The 20776-nt window shown below is 44.2% G+C and overlaps 1 protein-coding gene across 1 annotated transcript; it reads left to right on the top strand.

The window, feature by feature from the left end:
- The first annotated feature begins 3474 nt into the window (after nucleotides 1–3474).
- C1H1orf115 (chromosome 1 C1orf115 homolog) lies at nucleotides 3475–18507 on the top strand. The gene is made up of 2 exons (XM_060246348.1): nucleotides 3475–3903; nucleotides 16256–18507. Exons 1-2 carry the CDS (start codon nucleotides 3622–3624, stop codon nucleotides 16373–16375), a joined length of 402 nt encoding a protein of 133 aa, XP_060102331.1. The 5' UTR covers nucleotides 3475–3621; the 3' UTR covers nucleotides 16376–18507.
- The last annotated feature ends 2269 nt before the right edge of the window (nucleotides 18508–20776 follow it).

Here is a 20776-nt window from a genome sequence, read left to right as displayed (position 1 = left end):
TACTGGTCCTGCTTTTAACAGCTGTCTGACACCAAAATTAAACTCCTCCTGTAGATATTAAAAAGGATGAAAGTAGTTCACTGGCTAAGTATCTACACAACAGGTTGCTTTTAAAAGCAAGGGAAACACACCCAGTAAAAAGCTGCAAGCCCCTCATAAATATTCTTTTTGGGATAACTGCAGAAAAGCTTGTATGAACTTCATAAGGTCTTGCAGAGGCCATCTCAATTTCCCCTCTACCCACTATTTTCTCTTTCCCTTCTCTGAAAACCCCCATAACCTCCCCTTTTCCTGCTTCCTTCTCTCCTTCCAACATGCCTTTATTTCCCCTCCAATTCACCCTTCCCTACCCCAGCAGCCTCTACCCAGGAAAACTTCAACCCAATTGTGTGGTGCTGGCTGCCAGACCCAGTCACACCATGGAGAGGCATCTCATTTTCTTCTTTATCCCCTTCCCCATGCTATTTCCTCTTTCGGTCCTCCTGGCAAGCCCCAGATCCTCAGCTTTCCATGCTATTGAACCACATCAAGCAGCTGGGCCTGGGTGAGTCAAGCAAGTCAGGTGGTAACAAGTCACCCAGTGGCCGCTGCTGGGCCTAGCAACAGTAAGTATTTCTTTAAACACCAAAACAGCCCTGGAAAGGGTCCTGCCTTTTAGTGGCAGAAACCAAGGCTTGAAAGCTGGTAGTACTGTTATGGTTGTCTAGCAATGACAACTGAGGGCATTCATTTCTTAAAGCTATATGTATTGCTTTTATTTTGGGATATTTCAACTCCCCCCTGCCCCCCTTCTTAAGATTTCAGGTTTTTCTGTCAACTTGGGGCTTTTTTCAGGTTTGTACAAAGATCTGTCTTTGTCTTAAATTCAAGTCTCTGGATTTAACTATTCACAGATTTGGTCATGTTAAGAATTAGATACTATTAGAGTTCTGTTTAATATTGATAATAGCATAAACTTCCTACTATGTTTTAATACCTTTCACCTCTTCTTGCCATGAGGATCAGAATCTTGCTGTGTTTATACATTAATGTTTGCATGTGAAAGATTCAATGGGGTATGCATCATAGTCTGTGTTCTTTCAACAGGCACTTTGGCCTTGGAGAGGGTTGGGGTTTTTTTCCTCCTAGATGATGCACATATAAATTTGACATTTTGTTGTTGTTGTTCAGTTGCACAATCGAGTCTGACTCTTTGTGACCCCATGGACAAAGTCACACCAGGCCCTCCTGTCTTCCACCATCCTCTGAAGTCTGCTCAAATTCGTGTTTGTTACATCAGTAACACTGTCCAGCCATCTCATCTTTTGCCGTCCCCTTCTTCTTTTGCCTTCTGTCTTTCCCAGCATCAGGGTCTTCTCCAGGGAGTGCTCCCTTCTCATTTGGTGGCCAAAGTATTTGAGCTTCAGCTTCAGCATCTGACCTTCCAGTGAACAGTCTGGGTTTATTTCCCTTAGCACTGACTGATTTGATCTTCTTGCAGTCCAAGGGACTCTCAAGAGTCTTCTCCAGCACCACATCTCAAAAGCATTTATTCTTCTGTGCTCGGCCTTCCTTATGGTCCAGCTCTCACAGCCATACATTACTACTAAATTTGACATATAGAATATTAAAAGTGATTTGCTTAACGGTTTTTGGTTGTTAAAGAGTACTATCGGCTGGCAAACCACATCTCTGTATGGACTTTGTCACACACAGTGTTGTACAATGTTTCTTTGGTCATGCATTTTTTCCTCTATCTTGAAAGTGATCCTTAACAGGTTTTTATCTCAGTACTGGAGGCCTCAAGAGCAATAATGGGCTGGGGGTAGGAAGGAAGTCAGAAGAGATTTTTTTCTGAGAGCTCCTGCTGGGAAATGTGTGTAATTCTTAATATCTGGATAATTAAAAAGAAAGATAATGCAGTGGCTGGACAGTGCAGCGTGGGATAATACTTAATGACTTGGTGAATGGCTTTAGTAGTTGCATCCAAGAAAAACAGGATAAGCTTATTAATACATTCCTGCCAGCAAGGCACTGAACTTAAAGAGGAAATAGCAAACAACAGTAAAAAGGAGAGGTAGTGAGAATTCCCCCCCACACCCAATATCTGGTTTCTCTGTGCCTAATCACACAATCAGAATAGGTTTATACTTATAAAACTGGTTTTTTTTTTCTTACTATTATATGCGCATGTGGAGAGGAGATTTCTTTAAACAGAATACAAGCAGGTCTGGAGGTACTCTGGAGGGAAGGTATACAATTCTAACAAAGACAGCCCCCCCCTTATTGAAACTGGGCGTTTCCAGGGTTCAAGTCATAAGGCAATGTGCTTACACTCCACATTCTTTCCTGTCCCTCCCCAGTTCCACTGAGCCCTCCCACAACTGACAGGCATCCAGTAGTAACACAATCAAAGTGTCCTTGTTGTGGGAGTAGTGTTCTTTATGCCCATACAATTATATCATGCCATCTGCTTGGATGAACTGGGTGCAGGTTTTTGTTCCATGGGATGGGATCAGTGTTCCCTCTAAGCTGAGTTAGTGTGAGCTAGCTCACAATTTTTTAACTTCCAGCTCACACATTTTTGTCTCAGCTCAGGAAGGATGGCCCCAGAGCAAACTAATTTATGCAGTAGCTCACAACTTTAATGCCAGTAGCTCATGAAGTAGAATTTTTGCTCACAAGATTCCATGGCTTAGAAGGAGTATTGGATGGGATATGTTTATATGCTTCTGGACAAAGTTTTAAAAATCACTGAAAATGATGTATCCACTGGAATTTAAGGAGGCACAACTCCAGCCATTCTGTGACAGTTGTAACCTGTGTATCAAGCCATCAACATCAGCTCTACTTTCTTGAGGGAAGATCCCTATGTTTCCAAGGGAACAACTTTAAAAGGATTCAGAGATATTCATGAAGGGTTGCTGAATGCTAGCAGCTGAATTTAATAGCAGAGTTATGTTGCTCCTGATTGCCAGAATAGAGGCTGAATGAAAATGGGTGTGGAGTTAAGGTGCCCCTAAGAGCTTGGCGCTCAGCTCCCTTTGTGGCTATGGAACCTTGACTGGCCATCTCCTGCTTTCACAACACCATTGTATGAAAGGGATCTTCTAACAATCGCTGGTGGAGTCAACGAAGGATCTGGTTCTCCGGCAGCACAGCGTTTGGTTCTTTGAGCATGCCAACTCTGCTGGATCCTGACCTGGCTTAAATTATTTAAAAAGAGGGGGGGGGGAGTTTGGTTTGCATTATTGCTTGCAGTTCTCGGAGGAAGCGACGTGGAAAGGCATATCCTCCTAACAATACCATTTCTTGTACTGCGTTTATGTTTTATGGCCAGGCTACATGAGCCCTTTAGACCGGATGGTGGGAAAAGCTTCTTGGCGCGAGGGGAAACGGTGTTGTAAACAGTTCGGAGCTGGGCCTTTGAGCAGCCTTGCTCAAGCCGTCCCTCCTAGAGGCAGGCAGGAAGGAGGGCTTTGGAGGGGGCCCGCCGCCCAGCCTTAGAGCGGCGCCTGCTCTGAGCACCTCTCTTGAGCTCCACCTGTGGCCTCCTCCCTTGGGCAGCCACCGGCTGCCCTTAGGCGAAGAAGAGCAAAGGTACCTCTTCGGGCTTTCGCTGGCAGAGGCCGTCCGGGCGCTATGACCGCCGGGGCCAAGGTAGGGGGCACTCCGAGAGGCCGCGGGTTCCGGCAGGGGCGCGCAGAAGACAAGACCGCCATCCTCGAGGAGGAGGAGGAGGAGGAGGAAGAAGGGAAGCAGGCGCTAAAGGGCCACCCTGCCGAGAAAGGCTCCGGCTGCTCTTCCAAGCAAGTCGCGTTTGCCGTTCTCCCAGACAAGTACGAGCCTCTCGGCACAGACGGGGAGCAGCGAGCAGAGCGCAAAGGCGGAAAGCGCAGGAGGAAGCTCAGGAAATACGGCAAGGTGAGGGCGAGTGGCAAGCCAAGACGCGGGGAGAGAAGGCGGGGGAAGGGCGAGGCGGATGTGCACCAACTTGGGATCCAGAGCGATCCCTGCGAGCCAGTAGGCGGTCACCGAGCCTCCAGCAACTGAGCTGCTTATGTGGCTGGCGAGAATCGGGCTCAGGATCCTTCCGTCTCGGCCCCCTTTTGGTTGCGGAGTTCGAAAACCACGTAAGACCAAGGGAGTTCCTTTTGGGTCGAGGGGGGGGGGGAGTGCGCAGCGACCCCTATTCATGAGTCACTATCAGTGGACGGGCATCAATTTAAATCTTCTTCTAGTTCAAGTTGAAGTTTAGTAGGCGTCGTCGCTACTAAATGGAGGACGACTGGAATTATTCGGTCTGTTTGGCCAGTTGACACGATTGTGCTTGCCAGGCTGGAACGAGAGACTTTGCAGAAGCAGACGATTGGAGGGTTCCCCCGGAGCAGTTTTATCTTCGGCATAGAGTTGAAGCAGGCACCAGATGTACAGAACTGAAATTCAGTCGGGGTTAGGTCTTCACACCCATGGCCCAAGCAGCACCCTCTGTTTTTTGAAACCAAAACGGGAGCCAGTCGTTAAGACAAACAAGGCAGGCTCATTACAAAAGAAATAACTAGGTGGCATAGCTGCTGTGGTCTAAAGGAGCCCCAAAGAACCATTATTTCACTAGCAGGATATGGATTAGAATGTTTCCTCTGTTCACACGGATCCTGCAAACAAACAGTGGTACTGCAGCAAGAACAAGAGGAGCCTTATTGCTCCTTTAAAGACTAAAAGTGTACAATGCAATATGTCTGTTAGGTTTTAAGGTGCGGTGCTATAAAGTTCTTTTTTTTTTCTTTTCAAAATAATTGGGAAATTTTCCATTTACCACACATTAGCCATCCTAGTAGCCCTGACTTTGATAGCCCAGGCTTGCCTGCTCTCAGAGATCAGAAACTAAACAGGGTTGGCCCATGCAGTATTTGAGGGGACTGAGGAGACCACCAAGGAATACAAAGGTTGTGGTGCAGAGGTAGGCAATGGCAAACTACCTCTGAACCTCTCTTGTCTTGACAACCCTATGGGGCTGCCATAAGTCTGCTGTGACATGACAGCAAAAATAACAACAACCATCCTAATAGTAGAAAACAGCAAGAGTCCTGTAGCACCTTTAAAGACTAACAACATTTGTGGCAGGGTATGAGCATTTGTGAGTCACTGCTCATGAAAGATCATACCATGCCACAAATTTTGTCAGTCCTTAAGGTGCTACTGGACTCTTATTTATTTATTTATTTTATTTTTCGCATTTATATCCCACCCTCCCCGCCGAAGCAGGCTCAGGGCGGCTAACAACATCATTATATATCCACAATAAAACCATAAAGCAATAAAAACAATTACAGTAAGATCAATTAAAATTAACAATTACACTTTAAATATTGAACATATTTTAAAAACAGTTTTGGTGCTAAGTTCCATACCATGATGTTAAGCAGCTTTGTACTTTAGTTGAAGGCCATTCAAAAAAGTGTTGTTTTACAAGCCTTGCGGAATTGGGCAAGGTCCCGCAAGGCTCTAACATCATCAGGGAGTTGGTTCCACCAGTGGGGGGCAGCAATAGAGAAGGCTCGTTCTCTGGTAGCCTTCAATCTCGCCTCCCTCGGCCTGGGGATTTCTAATAGATTTTGTGATCCAGATCTCAGTACCCTCTGGGGAATATGTGGGGGGAGACGGTCCCTAAGGTAGACAGGACCTTGGCCATATAGGGCTTTAGAGGTAATAACCAGCACCTCGTAGCAAATCCGGAATACTATTGGCAGCCAGTGCAGTCTCTGCAGCCCTGGCTGCACAAGATCCTGAATAGAGAGACCCAGTAACAGCCTGGCTGCAGCATTCTGCACCAGCTGCAGCTTTTGGATTCGAGACATGGGCAGCCCCATGTAGAGGGCATTACAGTAGTCTAGTCTCGAGGTGACCGTAGCATGAATCACTGTTGCTAAGTAGCTGTGCTCTAGGAAGGGTGCCAGCTGCCGTGCCCGCCTAAGATGGAAAAAGGCGGATCTCACAGTGGCTGCTATCTGGGCCCCCATAGCCAATGTGGGCTCCAGTAGCACCCCCAAGCTCTTGACTTTAGGCGCCGATATCAGTGGCGCCCCATCAAAGGCTGGTAAAGGGATTTCCCTTCCCAGGCCACCACGACTCAGACAAAGGACTTCTGTTTTCGTTGGGTTCAACTTCAGACGACTCAGCCTGAGCCACCCCACCACGGCTTGTAACGCCGGGGCCAGTTTTTCTGGGGCGGAGGCAGGCCGGCCATCCATTAGCAGATAAAGCTGAGTGTCATCTGCATACTGATGGCAACCCAGCCTGAATCTCCTGACAGTCTGGGCAAGGGGGCACATGTAGATATTAAACAACATCGGGGAAAGCACCACTCCCTGAGGCACCCCACAATTAAGCGGATGCCTCTGGGACGATCGTCCCCCGATCGCCATCCTTTGTCCCCGATCACAGAGAAAGGAGGAAAGCCATTGTAAGGCTAACCCCTGAATCCCCGCATCAGCGAGGCGGTGAACAAGCAACTGATGGTCGACCATGTCGAACACCGCCGACAGGTCCAACAACAACAGCACTGCTGACCCGCCTCGATCCAGTTGTCACTGGGGATTATCTACAAAGGTGACCAGCACCATCTCTGTCCCATGGCCCGGGCGAAAGCTGGACTGGTGTGGGTCTAGGACAGAAGCATCCTCCAGGAAGCTCTGCAACTGTAACGCTACTGCTCTCTTGATAATTTTACCCAAAAAGGGTAAATTTGAGACCAGCCGATAATGTGCCAATTCGGCTGGGTCTAATGTTGGTTTTTTCAAGAGGGGATGGACTATCGCCTCTTTAAGAGGTGTTGGAAAAAGCCCATCCAAGAAGGACCTATTTACGATATCCCGTACAGGATATTGAAGCTCCATCCAGCAAGCTTTAATCAGGCAGGATGGGCAAGAGTCCAAATCGCATGTTGTTGGGCATACAATAGCAAGGATTCTGTCAACTTCCTCCAAGCTGAGTGTTGCAAAACTGTCTAAAACAGACCCTGAAAACAGGCACGGAGCCTCGAGTTCACTTACTGTTTCAATTGTGGCAGGGAGGTCACGGCAGAGCAACGAGACTTTATCCGTGAAAAATGTTGCAAAAGCCTCACAGCCTATTTCCAATTCCCTATAGTTTGGTCTGCTTTGTGGCAGAGTTGTAAGAGTCCGAATGATACTAAATAATTGTGCTGGGCGTGCATTCGCGGATGCAATCTTGGCCGCAAAGTAAGTTTTCTTTGTGGCCTTGACTGCCATCTCATAGGATCTCATATACTCTATATAAGATGCTCTGGTTGCTTCGTTGTGAGTCCGCCGCCATCGCCTCTCTAGTCATCTGAGCCTCCGTTTCATCGATTGCAAATCCGCATTATACCATGGCACCATCTTTTCACGGGGGCACAGAGGACGCCGAGGAGCGATCTCATTAATGACCATGGTGAGCCGATTTTGCCATAGCTCAACCATGTCATCGAGTGAGTCGCCAGGGATCCCTCAGTTCCCTCTGGAACCATAGTGGGTCCATTAGGTTCCTTGGGCAAGCTAACATACGCTCGTCGCCTAGACAGGTTTGGGGTGGTACATCCATGCAGGTCTTCAGGGCATAGTGGTCCGACCATGGCACCGCATCAGCAGTAATTCGGATCGCTATAACCCCCGACGCAAAGATCAAATCCAGCATGTGCCCGGCCTGGTGAGTGGGTGTGGCTACAAATTGAGAGAGTCCTAGAGTATCCATGGATGACACTAGGTCTGTTGCCCGATTGGAGTCCGCATCATCGGCATGGACGTTGAAATCACCCAGGATTAAAAGCCCTGGGTGTTCCAACGCCCAGCCTGTCACGGCCTCCATCAGGAATGGTAAGGCACTGGCTGGTGCGCTAGACGACTGGTACACCAGCCAGATTGCCATCCCCTCTCCCACATCCCACTTTAGACTCGCACATTCAATGCTGTCGATCTCTGGTGCCGTAGCGCCCTGAAGGAGTAAGCCTCCCGTATGAATAATGCCACTCCTCCCCCCCCACTAGTCCGTGACTGGTGAAAGACTGAGTATCCTGGGGGGGCTACCTGGGAGAGGGCTATTGTCTCCCTTTCGTGTACCCAGGTCTCAATCACGCATGCCAGGTCCATATCCTGTTCACGCAGAAAGTCCCGAAGGATCGCGGTCTAATTATTTATGGACCTGGCATTGCATAACACCAGTGACGGAGGTGGGTAGTTCAACCTGTCCCCACCCCCTGTCACCCTTGGGATGGGACACAGACTAGTAAGGTTCAGGCCTTTTGACTGTGGGAGGGGGGTAGCCAAGGGGAGTCCCAGGTGAGCGAGGCCTGCTTGGGCTGGCTGGATCTGGGGCTCCTACATTCTTGGCAATGATCCTGAAGAACAGAGCTGTTCCAGAAAAATTTGGGGAGTGCCTGAGCATGGGCAAAGAGGGCTGGTGGGGGCATGAGGTGTGCACAGATCTTTTTAAATTTTCATATCTATAGTTTTGGATGTTTAGGATATTTGTTTGATGTAGTGGTTACAGCCTTGGGTCCTGAAATGTTCAGGTGAAAGGCAGGCAAATAAACATTTTAAATAAATAATTATAACCTCCTGTTAAGTCTCTATTAAAAGGACAGGACATTATTTTTCTCCAGGCAGTTGGTGGCCCTAAAGATTGTTGTGATGAGGAACCATCTTGTAAGCCACTTTGGGTCCTCACTAGGGAGAAAATTGGGGTGTAAACAGGCCTCAGATTCAGTGGGAGCTCACAGGAGCACAGCTCCTGAACCTTTCTGAGACTTCCACCTCCTCCTGAGAGTTCCACCTGCTTGTCCATTGAATAGTATGTGCAGCTGCATAACAATCCCTGGATGAGCTCCACCACCTATTTTTCTACAAAATGACCCCTGGGTGTAAATAAGTAAATGTTGGTATGGGGAGGAATGCATGAAATTGTCTTATATTGAATCAGATTCTTGGTCTATCAAGGTCACTGTTGTCTATTGTGACTGGCAGGAGCTCTCCAGATCTCAGGCAGAGGTCTTTCACATCACCTGCTTCCAGATTCCTTAGGCTGGAGATGTCAGAGGTTGAGCCTGGGACCTAATGTCTTGCAAAGCAGATGCTCTACCACTGAGCCACAGCCCCACCCTGATAAAACAGAAATAACTATGTATGCTATCATGATCTCTTCGTAAGAAAGGTGGGATTAGGGGAAAAAATAGCAATAAAATGCAGTAATTTTTCAACATCTTGCGTTAGGTCTGTGTGAGATCTTTTGGACAATTCTTGAAGCAGAAGGCTGCTTTTGCAGCACATAACAGAACTTTCTTCACAAAAGAAATAATTAGTTAAATCTAATGATGGAGTTGATGGATTGTTCTCTCTTTTTTATAAGAACCAAGTTCAATAAGAAGGCTAAAGAAGCTGTGTTTACATAGATCAAAAGAGAGCTCTGTCATTTCCATCTAGTAAAGACTCTAAGCTCCTCCATGTGACAGATGCTTTGCATTGCTTTGTGCTGCCTTTCTCTTAGCATCCTTATTGTGACAACATTCCAGTTAGGAAGAAGTATGAGGCCTGATTTCCCCTTCCCCAATAGTAGCAAAGTGCTTCAATGTCGAAAATTTCCCTTTCCTTTTAGATCCTGGACACAACTGCTGGTTTGCTGCTGGAGCTATCACTGAAATTAATCTTATACTCTAGGCAATGTTCCCTCTAAGCCTTGGAGTCTTGTGAACAAAAATTCTACTTTGTGAGCTGTTGGCATTAAAGTTGTGAGTTACTAGCATTAACGTTGTGAACTACTGCATAAATTAGTTTGCTCCGGAGCTATTTTTCCTGAGTTAAGACAAAAATGTGTGAGCCAGAAGCCAAAAATCTGTGTGCTAGCTCACACTAACTCAGCTTAGAGGGAACACTGACAGTAGGTATTCTTCAGAGGAGCTTGATGTTAAAGCAGCGGTAGTGCCAGTTGTTCCAGGGGGCCCCAACCTCCCAATATAAACTGGAATTCAGCAACTGTGTTTCTGTTAGGGTTGCCAAGTCTAATTCAAGAAATATCTGGGGACTTTGGGGGTGGAGCCAGGAGACTTTGGGGGTGGAGCCAGAAGACATTGGGGTGGAGCCAGGAGCAAGGGTGTGACAAGCATAATTGAATTCCAGTCTTTTTGAAACTTGGGGGTATTTTGAGGAGCAACTGGATGCTATACTGAAAATTTGGTGCCTCTACCTCAAAAAAAAGCCCCTCCTCCCAGAGCCCCAGATACCCACAGATCAAGTCTCCATTATTTCATATGGGAATAAGTCTGCATAGGGAATAATAGAGTTCCCAGCAGACATTTCTCTCCCCTCCCCCCGCTTTCTGATGACCCTGAAGCGGGGGGAGGCAACCCTAGTTTCTGTCTTTCCAAATAGAAATAAAAGGTCTACCAAACTCAGGAACCCTAATACTTTTAAAGAAGAAAAGCATAATGAACAGTGCAAATTAAAGCTGATAGAAAGGTAGAAAAACTGACAGTCAGCACAGTGGTTATGTTGAAACTGTTTTCCAGGACAAAATTGTTTGACATATCCATCCACTTCACTGAAAAGATGATTTCTGAAGCAACTACAGTTGTATTTAGAGATGTCTCTGCAACTAGCTGGCTGCATAATCATTGTGAGATGGGGAGAAATTGTGTGGAAGATGGTCTAGAATGAAATGAGAGTGGCACACAGGAGGGGAAGAAAAATTAAGTGCTTCCACCCCTCTCACCATGTGCAGATCCCTATTGTATGGTTGAATTACCAGGTATTCCAGTTTGGTGTTAGGCTTGCTAACTTCAAGTTGGAAAGTTCCTGGGGATTTGGGGGATGGATCTTGGAAGGGGCAGAGTTTGTGGAGGGGAAGGACCTCAGTCTCATGTCATAGAACCCACCCTTCAAAGCATCAGTTTTTGCCAGGGGAACTCATCATTGTAGTCTGGCAATCAGTTGTAATTCCAGGGGATCTCCAGATCCTACCTGGAGGTTGGCCATCCTATTTGTTATCTAGATGCCCAAATAAGTAGAACTGCACTACTCATGAAGGGTCCAGATCATTGAGAGGAGGCCAAACCTAAATTTGGTTGCTGACTGCAGAGGCCCGTGAATCTTTCTAGGCATTTTTGTAGCACTCTTCCGTTAAGGAATTCAGTGGTTCTCCACGCCTATTTAATCCTCACGTTATATGTTTTAGACATATAACATGTCACAGGAGGTTTTGGAAACATCCTTTCTGTTTATCATCTTCTTTGATGGGAGGAAGAGGGGGCTGTATTCTCAGGGACCTGACAAGATAGGCTTTTCTCCTATACAAGTCCTGTTTTTTTTCTGGTGAAGGAAGAAGCTTGTTCTAGAATGTTCTGTGTTTAATAATTTATTTTGATTTTTTTAAATTCAAAAATAAATACTGCCTTGGAAAAAAAATTATATCTATCCTTGTAATACCATTTTCTTTTCTTTTTTTAGCACAGATTGATACTAGATTTATTTGTTTACTTCATTTAAAACTTCCCTTCCTCCTTCATGGGGCTCCAAAGCAGCTTGTGTTGTCCCCCTCTTTTTAATTTTATCCTCACAACAACCCTGTGAGGTAATTTAGACTGAAAGTGCATGACTGGTCCCAGGTCACTCAGCAAGCTTCCATGGCAGACTGGGGGCGAAGAAGAATGTCCTGCTTCCCCTTCCCTCTATAGTTTGTTGTGCCCCCCACCAAAAAAAAATCGTATTGTCAGTGGGCTCCTGGGGACAGTGTGGGTGTAAATATGAAGTGGTGCTCTGCAGTGAGATTTCCAAAACACACACACATTTTCAATGGGTGGAAGTGTATTCCACAGGCAGAAAAGGAAGCTGTGATTTAAACTACCATCTAGATGTATGTTCTTTGCAAAGTCTTGTATCGTATATGAATTAGCTGAAAGGCTGTTGACCAGCTCCAGTTGATTTCAGCCGTCACAGCCAACAAAAGCAAGTTTTGTGCTTGATCTCAATCTGCAGCCTTTTGCTACAATTCTTGGTGAGAGATTCACATCCTGCCTTACAAATATTTCTGTATTGCATAGAGGAGTTAAGTTCATGTGGGAAGCTGAGAGTGTCATGTAATTGTTTTGGGAAGGACTTTGATCCTTACTGAGACCAGGGCTCTTTTGTTCCGGTCAAGGTGCACACATTTTATGGTACCATCTCTGCCAAGTCAAATTATGTGATGTAATGTTCTGAAGGTCAGGAAAAAGATCTGGTGATGTGCCCTTTATATGGCCAGTGGCTGTGGTTAAGAGAGTGACAGCCTGCAGGTTTTATCTCTCTTTCTTCCATGTCAAAGGGGAAACACTGAACAGATTTGCATCTTGTGCACATTTATGCATAGCATAGGAGATGGTGTGTTTAGTCTGCAACAATGACTGAACATCCCTTGATATTTGGCATAATACCTTGGTCATGGAGGTGTGCTGGTGCAACCATTGGTGCATTCCATTTGAATTGCTCATTTGCACAGCACAGTAGATTCTGGGATCAGGCTGTAAGTAAGCATAAACATTTGGCCCTTCAGTCAATTGGAAGCTTAATAGGAAAAGAAAGGGACCTTGAAGACATTGACTGATAGTGACCCAAGATGCCAGCACTTCTGTCCATACCATTTGATTGAAGGCAGATGCCTGTAGGAAATCCAGGATGTGAATCTTCATTCCTAGGCAAATTCTTTTGAAAACAGCTGGTAATATCCTTTTTAGGATGTGGACTGAGAGTGGAGTCACCCAACCAACCATTTTATCAGCATGACAATTTTCTGTCTATCCACCACACTTTTATCTCATCTTTCCTCCAAAGAGCTTAGAGTGGTGAACATCATTGTCCCCTCCCCTTTTATACTCAGAACAATCCTGTGTGGTAGGTCTGTCTGAGATAGATTGGACCCAGGTCAACCAAGAAGCTTTTATGTCAAAGTAGGGATTTGATCCTGTGTCTCCCAGATTCTAGTCCAATACCTTGACAATTACACCATGCTGGCTGTCATCTGTGCATCACACGAGTGCCTGAAGCTTCCTTCATATCTTGGCTCTTCATTATGTAACTGTCTTTTTATCATATGAAGGCAGTAGCTAAGAAAGTCTGAGCCTTTTGTATGTAGGCTTTTACCTTTTCTATAGGTTATTGGAACCCTTTCCCAAGAATCTGTTCCACGAGATTATCAGTAGTCAGGCAGGCATTGCATATTTATGCTCAGAAAGCTCAATCCATGTTAGCTGATGTCAAGTGGGAATATTTATCATAAGAACTACAGTTATTGCACAGTTATTGCACAACAAACATTTTGGTGTGATGTAATCTCTTGTTCAACAGATGGCCTGGCTATGTTGAAAAATGCACTCACTCATCCCTTCCTTGAATTACTCCCCCCTTGGTCAGTTCTCTTTGCAGGATTGTGTTTCAAACTCATGTAAAGATCAACAAGGGAGCTCTAATAAAAATCTGTTGCAATGAACTGGTCCATGGCCAATCGAAACAGATAGTTGTTGACTTGTATAAGATTGCCCTGAAGCAACCTAGAGGAAAAGAAATGGCTAGGATTGAGGAGAATTTCATTCCAAGTGCCAAGTATTTGCAATGCCAGGGTAATCAACTGTTTGCATCTCAGAGAATGAATAAACCTGGTCTAGATCATGGACTTTTCATTATTTGTGGATTTGTTTAGGTGGTGCAATCCATGCACATGACATTTGTGACTTTTGCACACCCACTCTCTTGTTTTCATGTTCATTTGTTCCTTATCACCTTCATTCATTTTCATTCTTTACCAACATTTATCTTTTTATTTCCATTGGTTTCAGTGAGAAGCACACTCCTGTCTGGGAAACCTTTTCTTTCCTGCCTTAGCCAAATTTCAGGCTAGTAACTGAAATTGTCACCATTTTAGAGATTGTGGAAATCCCTCTGGCAGAGTGAAGACACAGAGGCTTTTGTCCTCCTTTGCTAGGCTTCTCAAGTGAAATGTGTGCAGGGGTCTAGAGCTCACAGGTAAGGAGAGGTGACCGCTGACTTCATCAGAACATGCTGTGGTCAGTTGCCTTCTGGTATTAACCTTTAGCTGGAAGCAAAATACTGAAAACAATCAGTCAAATGTAGCAAGGTCACAGGAAAGGGGTGCCAGAGAGGGCTTGGCTTCCCTTGCCCCCCACCACTCTGCATTTTGCTTTAGAAACAGATCCCCAGCCAGCATCTTCTTTACATGGGAATGGAAGTATACTGAGATAAAAATATGATGATTGCCCTTTTTGGCCTGGAATTCAACAGGTTGCCTATCCTGTTGAGATCCCCCACCCCACTATTTTTAAATAAAATTAAAGATTTTGAAAGAATATGATATCTTATATAGAGATCTCAGATATTCCTCATCACAGAGTACAGAGGAGGACAAGCAAAATGATTAGGGGATTGGAGCATCTTTCCTATGAGGAAAGGCTAAAGAGTCTGGGACTTTTCAAAACATTTAGAAAAGACATTTAGAAAAGAGATGACTAAAGGGGGACATGATGGAGATTTATAAAATTGTGCATGGGGTGGAGTCAGCAAAGAAATTTTTTTCTCCTTCTTCCAAAATACTAGTACTCAAGGGCATCCAATAAAGCTGATGGACAGTAGGTTCAGGATAGACAAAAGGAAATGCTGCTTTATACAGAGAATGATTAAAAGGTGGAATTCACTGCTACAGAAAGTTGTGATGGCCATAGGAATAAACAGCTTTAAAAGGGGATTAGATAGATTCACGGGGGGTAAGTCTACCAATGGCTACTAGCCAAGGTGGCTCAGGGGAACCTCCAGATTCAGAGGCACTAATCCTCTGAATCCCAGAGCCAGGAGGCAACATCAAGGAAAGGCTTCAGCCTCTATGCCCTGTTGTTGACCCTCCAGAGGAACTGGCTGGCTGCTGTGTGACAGGATGCTGGACTAGATGGACTATTGGTCTGATCCTGCAGGGGACTTCTTATGTCCTTATCTGATGCATCTCATCTGATTTTGCGCTGCCTTTCACTGGAGAGGAGAGTGTTCCCCTCTATTCCTTCTCACTCCTGCAGCAGCGCAGAAGCAAAGTATTTCCCCTGCTTCCCTCAGGTGCACTGCTTGTTGCCATGGGAACAAGATAACCACTGTCTCTCTCCCCAGTCTGAAGGTGTCAGAGAACAAAATAGGAAGCAAACAAGATCCACTTCTGCCTGTACAGAATCAAGGAAACCCTTCCTGAGCCAAAGGAAATAATGTAATGATAGATGCATACTGTAGTGAATGGTGGAAAAATGGAAACACTACCTATAAAAATGCTGATGGTGCTGTTCAGCTGCAATATATATTATCTCCTCTGGTTGGAAGAAGCCACCATCAGTTTATCTCCCCCCCTCCATTGTCCTTCTTGCTTCTCATTACTGTGATAAGCAAAGAGTGAGGTGCCAAAATAACAACCATGATTGCTGTTTGCAGTTTTTAGCAGTCAATTTCAGTATCATTCCAACACTCTAACTTTTAAAAAAAATTACTGGTAGTTATTTCATGAGCTAATATCCGAGTGTATATCCCTAGTGAATTCCCGCCCACCCAAGATGAGGACAAAGTTCATATGGCATTTTAATATGGGATATCATCTGAAGTAATTTTTTGTTTCATGTTTTGAATATTTAGTCATAAAAATGTGCTTCTTGAAGATACTTCTGGGAATTGGTCAGTTAATTGGTGTTTTGAATCGGCTTTGATACTTGGTTTTACTGTATTTATTGTAACCCATTTGAATTTGTAAGCCACTATGAGGGCTCTTTGAGATACAGAATCAGGTAAAAGGGCTAAGAATAAATGGAAAGTGTCTCTTGTGAAGGAATCATACGGAAAACTAAGACATGAAACAACTCTGATCTAATAACATTATGTTCATAAGGTATGGATATGACACTTAGTAACTGTATTGTATTTTTGCTGTTATGGTCCCTCACTACAATTTCATTCTCAGAATAACCCTGTGAGATAGGCTAGGCTGTGTCTGACCCAAGCATAATAATGTTACTGTGCAAGAATTAATCATCCAGTCAAGCTTCATGCAGTACTTGAACTGTGACACCACGCAGGCCCTTCTGTACTGCATGATCAAAAGGTACTGTGAGAATTCAGCCTCAGTCAACCCCTTTCTTACTGCTGTGGAAAACCTTTGATAAATGGAAGTGCTTTCCTGTTCCTTAATTACTCTGTTTGTCTTTCTGCTAATCCAGAATGTGGGCAAAGTGCTGCAGAAAGGATGCCGTTATGTGGTGCTTGGCCTGCAAGGCCTAGCCAACGCCTACTCTTCGCCCATTGGTGTGGCTGTTTCGGTAGTGACGCTGTTTCGGTAGGCCGGCAGTCTACTCCTTTCAAGATGGAAGAAGAAAGAAGCCATCACCAAGGTGCATGCCACCTTCTCCTTTGATGCCTTCAGAATAAGAAATGGATTAAACCAGGACATTTGGAGGGCTTGATTTAAACCAGTTCCTTACATTTGTCAGAAATCATTTAGTTAATATTAGATCAAAGAATGAGTCAGACCAAGGGAACAACCTTTTGATTAGCTTGAGTCAGATCTTGTCCTTTTAAAAGAGAGTCAGAACACTCTTTTGTAAAAGTCTTGGATTACAGAGGGAGGGAGGGAGAGAGGGAGAGAGAGAGAGATTGTTAAAAGAAAGCAGAAAAGAGAGGGGGGAATTCTCCTTCTTGCTCCATGATGATCTAGTTTTCTAGTCTTCTGGGAAAGCTGCACCTGTGGTGTCTGTGTACTATTGGTATAGAGGGAACATGGACAGAATTGGCCCAGCTCAAAAGAGACTGGAGAAAAGGAATTGCTTTAGCAGGGGGGGTGGGGCGGGAAAGGCAAGGCAGCAGCTTAGGAACATCTACTGTGTGAGTCTGAGAGTCGAATTACCTTGCAGTCTGGTTCTCAGTATGAGGTAGGTCTCCTTAGTAGTATTGCCAGGTTGACACTTGGAGAGACCTAGATCTTTAGGGAGTTCACAGAAAGGAAACTTTTCCAGGTGCACCTTCTCCTCACACAACCATCAATATTTTGTTAAAAACCACGCTGGTGAAATTCTCTATTACTCCCAATGATAAAATAACTTTGAAGAAGACCTCACAGAACATTGTCTTGGAAAATCTCTAGAGAGGCCAAAGGGCAGCTACTGAGGAAGCTGAATATCTGAACACATGAAACTGCCTCATAGTGAATCATACCATTGGTCTATCAAGGTCAATATTGTCTACTCTGACAAACAGTGGCTCTTCAGGGTCTCATGCTGAAGATGTCTTTCACATCACCTACTAACTTGATACTTGTAACTGGAGATGCCATGGATTGAACCTGGGACCTTCTGCATGCAAAGCAGATTGAGCCATTGCCCCTTTTTTTGGCCCCTTCCAATATGCCTTGACCAGACTGGCAGTTCAAGTGCCTTGGCTGTAAACCAGTACCATGTAGGAAGCAAGGTGCCCTACATCTTAAAATAGTAGATTGGGTAGGATTTAGTGTCAAGCTCATTGACAAAGGGCAAGATTAGATATGCATGAAATTATAAAATGGCATCTAGCATAGTACAGCCCTTTCTATGACCATGGTAATCCTTTCAGAATGGCGGGGAGTGGGATTGTAGCAGCAAGTTTGGCTACCATGCGATGCACATTCATTGGAATTTGTGCATAGAGTATCTACATTTGCATAGTCTGATGAAGGTAGCTTTGACTCTCAAAAGCTCACACCCTGAAAATCTTGTTGGTCTCTAAGATGCTACTGGATTCAAATCTAATTGCATGGATTCTGTACACATAGAGCTCTCTCCATGTGTTCAGAAACATTATCCCAAGCAGAGACCAAGTGGGGCACAGCAGAAAGAGCCTGTAGACAAGAACAAATATATTAAGATGTTTCAAGCCATATGAACTATATGTTTAGATGCTTCAGCAAATCATGATATGAGAACCAGTAAAAAGCATAACACCATGGTTTTTCTTCTTAATTTTTATGTGTTTATGTTCCCTAAGAAAAATTTTGTGAATGTGGGATATTGAGTAGCAGTATAGAAATTTCAATAGAGTTGTCTGTGTATGTAGGACTGAGAAGTCTGCTTACAGTGTATAATCAAGCTGTCTCTGTGCCAGTGCCTAGGCACCAAAAATAAGATGTCACAAGCACATCTCACTGTGCAATATAGTGTGCACTATGCTAAATTTCTGGGGCTAACAGTCTTGATGCTGATGAAAGGAGAGATACCATATGCGATGTAGATAGCAGTTGAGCCAAAATTTTGCATTCTCAAATCATAGCTGATAAGTACTTTTTGATACATTTTCAGTCTTGAAATATCTATGTGAGAACACATGTTTATTTTGAAACAAAATACCATAGGGCTGGGTTTTGACCTATTGTTAACAAATTTGTCTATTAAGAAGAAAGACTTGTATTCCAAGAAAAATAAAATGTTAAGTAGATCTAACTAGAGAATAATGTGAGTGTAAACGGGTTTTCATTAATGACTTTTCTTTGTCTGAACAATGTACGATCTCTCACAAAGCCCTTCTGTTACAATGTATGATCTTTCACACAAGCCCTTCTGTTACACCTGTCTTTATTTTACTGAAATATTTATGCCTTGTCTTTCTTACAATCAAATGATTTCTCAAGGTGGCTTGCAAATGCAGGTATAAACCATACCATATGAACGCATTTTAAAATTATAAACATGAAAGGACGAAAAGGGCCAAAAAGAAAAATCCTGACCTCAGCTGAGTTGCCTGCCCTCTCAGCTGGACTACTTTGCTTCAAGTCAGTTCAGTTTCAAAGCCTTTTTAAATAAGGTTTTGTGCACTTCTGGAACTGCGCTGAAGTGGGGATCCTTTTGACCAGAATAGCTACCGCCATGGCTGAGCAAGAATTTTTTTTCTTTTTTTCATTGTCACCATTTTATTTTTCCCAACACAAAATGTTTCTTTATCATAAAAAATTTACATATACAACAAAAAAGAGTAAACTGCAATTTGCAAAATTATGAGCAACCAATCTAAATAATGAAAAGCATTAGGGTGATGTGTTCATATCTCTGGGCTCTAAGAACAAAATGAGTGACTGCACTCTATAGCAGTTGAAGTTTCTGGATAGCCTTCAAGGACCGCTCCATACACAACACATTGCAGTAGTTCAGCTTTGAGTATGGAGCCATGGGTCAGATTGTCTTGCTCAACAGAGCCTAAGTAGGAAGCCAGTTTCAGCACTAAAGGCAGCTGAAAAGCACATCTTGCAACTGCATTAATCTGATTCTCCAGCAATACATTTAGCAGAACACAATCTGTGCATTGTGCTTGCTGTCTTGGTGCTAAGGATATAGTAGAAAACACAGGTTTGGTGAAAACCTCCAGTATGTACAGAAGCCCTTGACCCTGAGATGATAGATTGCAGTGTATTACTTGCAGTGTATTACATGCAGCTACATCTGTGGGCAATAGCCATGCATCATCTCTAGAGAGTAAATGAATATACATGCACATTCTTCCCTATGACAGATGGGAACATGCATGCTTGTCCACTTTGCAGTGCATTTGGAGACTGTATGTAGCCACATGGGCATTGATCTGCAGGGTGTTATGATAAGCTCTGGATTTTCTTCTGCAAGCATTCTGGGTTGTTCAGTGGGTCGCAACTGATCCCTTTTTCCTATTAGTTATTTTGTTCTCATTTTCCCCTTTGGGGGATGTCCTTTTGGTTTAGTGTGGGTTGCTAGACTTTTCATTCTTCAGGATTTAGCTTGCTCAACTAGAATCTGCAGACATTAAATCCCTAAGAAGGGAGCACATATGTCTTATCTGGGAGAACCGGATTTGATTCCCCACTCCTCCACTTACAGCTGCTGGAATGGCCTTGGGTTAACCATAGCTATCACAGGAGTTGTCCTTGAAAGGGCAGCTGCTGTGAGAATCCTCTCAGCTCCACCCACCTCACTGGGTGTCTGTTGTGGGGGGAGAAGATATAGGAGATTGTAAGCCACTCTGAGTCTCTGATTCAGAGAGAAGGACGGTGCAAATGTGCAGTCTTCATCATCTCTAGTGTCAATGCATATGCTTGAACCTTAAGGTGGAGTGGATAGTCATCCTATCCACATTCACTTTGAGATCTCTAAAATCACGATCTTTCAACCCTGACACTGCACCAAAGACGAAAGAATTCTGATGTTACTGTTGTTTATGATTCATTTATATGCAGAGTTCATTATTTGCAATATTGTTTTTTGCGAAGCAGAAGCAGGTTTATAACTTCGTTCCTGATAATTATCACTCAAACAGGCAAGTTTACATATCAGAAGGATGTAAAATGCACATTTGAAAATGGGAGTACATAAACTAGTAGTAGATTACAGACCTCTGTACTAGGATTGCCAGGTCCAGCTCAGGAAATATCTGAGTACTTGAGTGGGGGGGAGCCAGGATCAAGGTTGTGACAAGCATGATTGAACTCCAAAGGAAGTTCTGGCCATCACATTTAAAGGCACTGCACACCTTTTAAATGCCTTCCTTCTATTGGAGATAATGGAGGCTGGGGACACCTTCTTCTGGGGTTCATAGAATTGGACCCCCTAGTCCAATCTTTTTGAAACTTAGGATTTTTTTGAGGGGAGGCACCAGATGCTATGCTGAAAATTTGGTGCCTCTACCTCAAAAAACAGCCCCCCTCCCAAGCCCCAGATACTCATGGACAGATTCTTCATTATAGGGGTATT

Source organism: Heteronotia binoei, chromosome 1 (assembly GCF_032191835.1).
Source record: "Heteronotia binoei isolate CCM8104 ecotype False Entrance Well chromosome 1, APGP_CSIRO_Hbin_v1, whole genome shotgun sequence".
Classification (NCBI taxonomy): domain Eukaryota; kingdom Metazoa; phylum Chordata; class Lepidosauria; order Squamata; family Gekkonidae; genus Heteronotia; species Heteronotia binoei.
This window is presented reverse-complemented; position numbering and strand designations above follow the sequence as displayed.